The 8,167-nt window shown below is 37.5% G+C and overlaps 1 protein-coding gene across 2 annotated transcripts; it reads right to left on the bottom strand.

The window, feature by feature from the left end:
* Positions 1-3,744, bottom strand: LOC112779284 (protein S-acyltransferase 18). Of its 2 annotated transcripts, XM_025823533.3 has the most exons (9): positions 3,529-3,744; positions 3,255-3,368; positions 2,816-3,148; positions 2,503-2,571; positions 2,286-2,357; positions 2,024-2,152; positions 1,828-1,908; positions 892-1,050; positions 1-726 (listed from the first exon to the last, which is right to left on the bottom strand). In XM_025823533.3, exons 1-9 carry the CDS (start codon positions 3,568-3,570, stop codon positions 181-183), a joined length of 1,545 nt encoding a protein of 514 aa, XP_025679318.1. In that variant the 5' UTR covers positions 3,571-3,744; the 3' UTR covers positions 1-180. The 2 variants fall into 2 exon arrangements, with proteins under 2 accessions (XP_025679318.1, XP_072084018.1); XM_072227917.1 differs by lacking the exon at positions 2,286-2,357 and having other exon boundaries at positions 3,529-3,714.
* Positions 3,745-8,167: the final 4,423 nt, after the last annotated feature.

Raw genomic sequence — 8,167 nt, forward strand, 5'->3', positions numbered from 1 at the left:
TTGACTAGAATTGCACCCATGTATAAATTGAAAATAAATCCATGTTACATATCGTGACCAACCATCCCATGTATAAATAAATTATATGGAATCAATGTTACACAGGAAACAGACATATGAACAAATCATTTTCTCTAAGGTCGAGAATTTCAACATAAAATGTTACAGACACACACTAGCCTATTTTGGGGATGGTTGTTCACTTCCATCTTTGCTGATAACTGAACAAAGAACCTGCCTTGAAATATGTGTTTCAAGCTCCCTGGACACTCCTGTTAACTTCAAATCAAAACTGCTTCTATACTTCTGTTTTGGAGAAGGCAAAATGGTGCTGCTAGAGAACATTGTTGGTGTGCCAGAAAATCTTCTTCTTGGGCTTGAAATCATGCCTGGTGATCCTGTAACTCTCCCTTTTGCTAGGAAAGTTGTTGATGAAGAGCCAGAATATCCCTCATTATTATTGTCTGTGTTTCTATCTGTGTTGTTCATCGAAGGTCCGCTTTTTGTCTCTAGTGGAAGAGGTCTTAGTGAAGAATTGTTTTCCCCTGTTGGCTTCTTCTCTCTCATAAGCTTCTCTCTTGCCTTTTCAGCTGCTAGAAGTGCTTTCTCTCTGGTCAACTTTAAGAGTTTCCATGGGTTAATGCTTACATGGAACTTCTGTTTCTTGTTCAAGAGAGAAGAAGGCCCGGTTTCTCCTTCGATCTTAATAGACAACCTCGGTGAGCTCTGAAACTCGAAACAACTACCCCTGTAAGGTTTGACTCAGAAAATATGGCATATAGTGTTTAGACAGAGATGGTGTTGACACGACCGTGATTTTTAACCAAATTTTTATGTCTTAGGACAAAAATAAAATACTACCAAAACACGATGGGTCTATCTCATACTTACCTGGGTCTGGCATAGAATCCTTGAGATTATTGTTGGCTTCTCAGGTGAGTCAAAATCAATGCTCTCATCTGAAGAAAAATCAGAATCGTCAAGCGATTCTAGTTCTGTGAATTGATTCTCTTCTTTCATTGCCAGGATATAGTCATAAGTTCTCATTCCCTAAAGTAATAACAAATAAAAAATGATTCAATAGCCATGAATTTTCCAGAAAAAAATAAGAGTGCTAAAGCAAAAGTGTACACCAGTTCTCCCTCATGAACAAGTGCTTTTGAGCAAAAAAACCTTTTCTCGAATATTATTTGTAATTTGTAAATAATTAAATTTTTGTCCTGTTGTATCCCTGTATTGCCCAATTTAAATACATGATCATAATTTCACAAACAGAGAGAAACAGTAATGCATTCAACATAAGAGTAATGATAACAAAATCTAAACATAAGAGTAATGATAACAAAATTTAAAACCCCTCCTAATCATCACCATAGCTACTAAACAAAGGAAAATGTTGATACCTTCAATGCCTCAGAATCTTAAACAGCAATCAATTTTGTACCTTCACCTAGGCATTACTAGAATGTTTAGAAGGATCCCTTAAGAGGATAAATCACTTCTCCCAACATATATAAAGACATCCGGTGCACAAGTATCCCGCGTTAATGCAGGATCCGGGAAGAGCCGCACCTATAAGTGTAGTATAGGCAACCTAACCTAATAATTACATCAATAGGTGATTCTACAGCTTGAACCTATGACCTGAGGTGACATGGAAATAACACAACCGTTGCTCCAAGGCTCCCTTCACTTCTCCCAACATATACTAAATATATTTTCCATAATTGAGTCAATTAACGATTTCTTAATTCTTGTGCTACAATGTTAAAAGTCATTCATAGTCAGAGAGGGAGTGCAAGATAATTTAAAAGCAAAGACTAGTACCTTTCGTATCAGAACCATATGAAAGAAGAAAAGCTGTCCTAGTGCTGCTGAAATATAAGTAGTCAACAAAAGAAGCAGCACCTGTATTATCATTCCAGCAAGTCCAATGCAAGTCAAAATTAATGTTAAATCCAACTTTCAAGCTTGGCACAACATACTATAGAAATTCCCAAAACATTTGAGTTAACTATATTACACATATGGTGGCGAGAACCTCTCTTGGAAACTCTACATGAAGCTTCCTATGAAGCTCCTTTACCATTCCTCTTTTATCCGCAAAGCACCTGATAAACACAGCAATTGCGGTCCCTCCTTCAATGATAAGCTGTACAAGTAACAAGACAATAATATTGGAACATATTTAATTCATGTAATTAAAACACCTTTTTTTATTTTAAATTTTGGTTCTGAAATTGAAAGACAGTGTAATAATCCTGAGTGATGAGTTAAGTACAAACCATTAATAGGACGGAAATCATAAGAAGAAAGAATGTTGTGTAGTTCCTTTTTCCAACACAGTTATTCAACCACTGCAACACACCATAAGCACTACCATATTAACAAAGTAAAGAGAATTGAAAAATTCCAACACAGAAAGACTAGCTAGTCTAATAATAGCAGTTTTATTTACAACTCCAGATTTTACTTCAACACAAAAATTCATTTATTACACACCTTGCAATGGTGATCAAATCCTTCGACGCATCGATTGCACGTCCTGCAATGCTTACTATGCTTTTTCACCTGATTCATACAATAGCATAGAAGTTATAAAGAAATAGTAATGATTAAAGAGTAAATACCATTTTCGACTTGCCTGAAGGACAACTGAGATTCTAACCGATAATTAGTCTAACCTGCTATGTATCAAGGACCGCTTAGACCAATTACTTGAATGGTTGGGGATTTAGATAAATGATCAGGGACCAAAAAGAGCACTCACTTGTGATTAAATGTTAAGCACATAGTATGCAACTAAGATTCTAACCTCAAAATCACAAAGAGCACAAAATGAAATGTCATCTTCATTGAGATTTGGGGAAATGGCATCATCATCTTTCATGACAAGAGGGAATGGGAGCAGAGGCTCCATCCCCGTGCTCATCTTCACCGGATCGAGGTACTTCCGCTTGATGAAAGTCCTGAGTAACTTCCTTTCTACCCTCCTGAAAAACCTCACCACAATCTGGCTAACAATAAACCTGTAATTCAGCTTAGGAACCGTGTCAGATTTCGCTTTTCGCTTCTTCCTCTTGAAGCTTGTCTTGTCTGTGGGATCAATTGCAGTGCACCTCACAAATAGAAACATAACAGAGATTGCCTGTGCCATAATAATAAATTAAGAAAAAAGTATCATTTGATTTCTAAGCAAAAATGGTGAATTTCTTTCCCCAAATTTGAGTTCAGATTGAAAACAAATGAATTACCACCAAGGAAAATATGACGATAAGTGTTATTTCCGCGGTCCGATTTCCGAGGAATATTCCCAAGAAGGCGTAGAAACACGCCACCAGAACACTGTAAACTGCCACTCCAACAACCTGCCATGTTTCAAATCCCTAGTTAAAAGCTCAAGTTTTTTCACAATTTCAAGAATGCAGATAATGGCATCGTGTTATATACTTATATTTCCTTGAAAAAAGAAAAAAGAAAAACAAAATTAGAATGATAAGGATAAGGATGAGTGGAATTAATGAGTACCTGTAGAGGGTGGAGAGGGCGTTGCCAACCATGGCGTCTCATGGTGTATGAAAAGTGTTTGAATCTCAAACCAAAAGAATTTGGTTATCAAGTGTTGGGTTTTGTTTGCTCAGAGCTGAGTAGCTGAGTCCTCAACGGTCGAGAGACTGGAGACTGTGGAGTGTAGTGGCGACTCGTTCATTGTTTTTCAAAATTGAAGTGAAGGGCGCTCGATGCTAAATCTAGGGACTAAGATCTGCTCTTTATTATTCTCATCCAACGGATGCTACTAATCCTAGGCCAGATTTAGAAGTGATAAAATACCGGAAAAAATATCTAAAATAAGAAATTATAAAGTGACAAAATAAGATATTAATAATAATTGAATTTATAATATTTATTATATGTGTGTTAATTTAAGAGTAATTAAGATTTTCAATTTTTTCACTTTATTAATTATTTCACTTGAACAATAATATACCAGATTAACAAAACAAGACCAAGTTTGTGACTTTGTGGGGCCCTTCATATTTCCTTTGACTAAAATGTATTTGCTGTTTTGCACTGTCTTGAGCACCTCATTCTTTTATTTATTTATTTATTTATTTATTTAACATTTTCCGAGTAATGAGTATCCATTTTAATATGGATTTATATATGTAAATAAAATAAATCAAATATTTATCAATATATGCATTTTAAAAAATATCTATTTTTAGATTATATTACACATCTTCTTTACAATGTAAACATTTTTTTTATAAATATCTAATTTTGTGAGAAATCATGTTTGCACATATTTTATATAGTAAATTAGATATGTCAATGCCCTTTTTATATTCATTTTTATTAGGGTGTTTGCAATACTGAAAATAAAATTGATATTGTTAGGAAATTATTTGATTTGCTAACTTATTTGTGTGCAATACATATATTAATTATAATCATAAATTATGTTATTTCAAATTAAATGATTTATATAATGATGATCTCATTTATTGTTTTAAATGCTAATTGAATAAGTCATTATTACTTTTGATTTGGAATTAAATGAGAATAAAACCGGATATTATCTTTTATTTCTTAGATAATTATTTTTTTTGGATTTTAGATATATTATCTTTTGGGATTCAGACACTATTTTATTTGGACTTAAGGGTTTAATGGGTGTCATGCTCAAATATAAATAGACCTTTAGGGTTTTGGTCCCCAATATACCAAAGCCGCCTTTGTTGCTCTTTCCCCATCAAAAGAGTTGCGATTCAGCCTCCTAGGAATACAGAAGGCTTTGGTTGAGGAAGATCGAAAGAACCACAAGATCCAAACTCTTCCGGTCGTATGATTTATGTTTATGAATTCAGGTACGCTTCCGCATTCGAGTATGATATATATTTTTGATTATTCAATATGGATGATCTGCGATATTGAAATTAATTTATTCCAACAAGTGGTATCAGAGCCATCCATAATTTAATCATTGAAAATATTTGATTTTATTTTATTCGATCAATATACAAACATATGCGTTATTTACATTACATATAAAATTTCTGCAAGTTTCGTGAAATTGTTTCTGATTCGTCTGAACACTGGGTAGGCCGAGCTTAAGCACTTCCGGGTGAGTCGTCAACTGAGAGGAAGAGCTTCACGCCGGCCAATGGTCAAACACCGCGGCGGGAATACCTGCAAAAGATACTCCGACGCTCAAGTTAATAATAGTCTCAGAAAAGAGAGAGAGTAATTAAGTGAGAGTGAATAAGTAAATATGAAAACTGATAGTGGAACCTGAGACCTAGCTGAGTATATCAGCTAGGTTTTATAGGAGTCCGTTTTCACCCGTTGGTGGGTGAGTCCTAGTTTATAGATTGGTTAGGATATTCTGTTATGGTGCTATAAATCTGCTGAGCACGTTTCTTATTTTCAATTAGGTGATGCTGCTTCGGTTCTGATCACGTGCCGAGATTTTCGGACGGCTGATACGGGACCGAGCTTTATGATGCACGTGTCTTTTTATTCGAATGGGTGAGGCCGAGCTTATCTGCTTTTGTTCCGAGCTTGTTTAATGTGACGTCAGCCTCGGATATTTGTGTGCCGAGTATTTCGGGCGACCGAGGATGCAGGTAACGTATCATAGCCCCCAAGCTTGCCTTGGTTTGGACAAGACTAAGGCGAGCTTTGTATACTTCGGATGGCAAAATCCTCGGTCGCTTTGTTTATTATGTGTGCTCCTTACAGCAGCTTGCCTTAGTTTTAGCGCATTGGTGTTTTGAAATGGTTTGTGGCATTTATTGCCTGCGTTGTTCTTCGTGCGGTAATGAATGATTGATTTGATTGCATTGTAAGTTTCGAGGAGCCCCTGACCGTTTGATCTGCTGAGCGTTGATCGTGGGCTTTCTAAGGGTGTAGATCAAAGGGAAACGTTTCATATGTAACTGCCTTTCCACTATGTAATAAACGTGCTCCCCTTCCCTAATATTTTTCCTTTTTGTGCTGGGTGCTTCTGCGTTTTCGGAGAAAATGAGTAAGAAAGGTGAGTGTTGATTCATTTTCTTGCTGCTTCTCTCTTCTTTTCTTACTTTTGATTTTCTGCTCCCTGTTCTTATGGAAGGTAAAATGTCTAATGAGGGTGAGGGGGGTTTATATGGTTGGGTTGATTCTAGGGTTATGGAGTATGTGTCTCAGTTCAGTGATAAAGAGTCTGTTGATATGCTGGGTTCGAATGTTTGGGTTAGGAGTGGTAGTGATATAAGGATAGAGATACTTCCCTGTGGTGTTGATGACCGGGTTTTTCATTCTCGTGATGATTGGGCTTACTTTTATATGTACAGCTGCCTTTTTACTGAATTGGGAGTTAGGGTCCCTTTTACTGATTTTGAATGTGGTGTGCTTTATTGGTTGAATTGTGCTCCGAGTCAACTTCACCCAAACTCCTGGGGGTTCGTTAGGGCTTTTGAGGTGTTGATGGAATTCCTTGAGCAGCCGCCCTCTCTTCGGTTGTTTTTCTCCTTGTTTCAAGCTAAGGGGGTTAACCGAGGTCTCTGGGTTAATCTAAGTAGTTACCCCCGTCGCGCTATTTTTGGCCTCTACAAGTCTTCTTTTAAGGACTTTAAAACCATGTATGTTAAAGTGAGGAGTGTACCCGAGGAGTTTCCTTTTTATTTAAATGAGTTTCTTGTTGAGAAGTTCCCTTTGTCTTGGTGTTCCGAGCCTGTGCAAGCTTTAGACGTGGATGATAGGTCGGTTGATGATCAACTTGTGATGGAGTTTCTGTTTGAGAAGTTGGGCCCAAAGGGGTTGCTATCTGTGTCCGAATTGTTAAAATGGGATTCTGATAGAGAGGCGGTTCTGAGATATCTAGGTAAATTAGTTGTTTTTTGCTTAGTTTGTTGTTTTGTCCTTGTCTGTTCTTACCTTGTTGGCTTTTTGGTGCATGTGAGAAGGTGCCTACGATTACTACTGCTGGTTTGAAGTCATTCTTCAATCAGCGGAAGAAGGCTGAGAAGGAGAGCTCGGCTACCAATGCTGATAAAGGCCCTGTGATTCAGCCCGAGGCTGCTCTTAAGTCTAAACGAAAGAGGGTTTTTGCGAAAGAAAAAATTGCTGAGGCTTTCCTGAAGGAAGGGGAGTCTTCTGTGGAGCTTCAGCGAGTGGAGTCTGCTTATGAGTCTCAAAAAAGACTGCATGGCTATTCGGAAAATGTTCATTGTCGTTCATTATGGGGAAAATTGTATCCTTTCTCTGTCATGGCTGATGAGCTTTGTTGCTTCCCGGATAATATGAAGATGATCGAGGATGTCGGCCATGTAGGAGTGAGCCGTTTTATGCAGGTGAGGGTTGTATTTTGTCTTGGTGTGCGTTTGTTATATTGTGTTTGATGTTCTTCGTTTTTGTTCTAGGTGATTGGTGCACGTATGGTAGCTGTTGGTCGTGCTCAAGAGCTAGTTTTTGAGAGAGAACACAAGTCTGCTCTGGATGTTGCTGAGCTGTCTTCAGCTTTGGAGAAAAAGGAGAAAGCTATTACGGAATTTTCCTCCTCGTTAAAGTTGAAAGAGTCCGAGCTTGCTGAGGAAAAACGTCTTCACCTCTCTTGTGCAGAGGAGATGAAGACTGTTCAGGCTGACAATGATCGCTTGGGGTCAAGGGTGAAGGAGTTGCAGACTGAGGTTTATGAGTCATATGCACAAGGCTTTGAGTGCGCTGTTTCTCAAGTGCGGGTGTTGTTTCCTGGATCAGATGCGGACATGCTTGATGCAACTAAAGTGGTTGTGAACGGGCAGCTTGTGGATGATGGTGTTGCTGCTTCAGATGATAGCGGGGAGTCTAGTATTGGCGATAAGGCAGACTAGGCCTTTAGTATTTGATTATTTTGTACATTTGTAGCCTCTTTTGAACTTTGTGGCTGTCTATCTTGAACTTTGTTTTTGAATATTTGGCGGTAATGTTTTGGGTACCAAGTGTATAACTTGGTTGTGATACTTTTGTTTTCCGAGCATATAGCTCGGCTTGATGATGACTTATCTTATAAAATTTGATTTTTTGGATAAACTTATGATTGTGTGTTGGAAGTAATCGTATATATGTATCGAAGATGGCCAAAGCCATTCTCTGTTTAAGTGAACTTGTTGGAAATGAGAGTAGATGTTCTAATGTAGAACTTGTA

This window comes from Arachis hypogaea, chromosome 19 (genome assembly GCF_003086295.3).
Source record: "Arachis hypogaea cultivar Tifrunner chromosome 19, arahy.Tifrunner.gnm2.J5K5, whole genome shotgun sequence".
Classification (NCBI taxonomy): domain Eukaryota; kingdom Viridiplantae; phylum Streptophyta; class Magnoliopsida; order Fabales; family Fabaceae; genus Arachis; species Arachis hypogaea.

Excerpts from the sequence above, each read along its gene's own strand:
- LOC112779284 (XM_025823533.3), bottom strand. The coding sequence starts at position 3,570 with ATGAGACGCCATGGTTGGCAACGCCCTCTCCACCCTCTACAG. Across the intron at positions 3,369-3,528 it reads GCCCTCTCCACCCTCTACAG|GTTGTTGGAGTGGCAGTTTA; the intron begins GTACTCATTAAT and ends GAAACATGGCAG. Across the intron at positions 727-891 it reads GGATTCTATGCCAGACCCAG|AGCTCACCGAGGTTGTCTAT; the intron begins GTAAGTATGAGA and ends TTCGAGTTTCAG.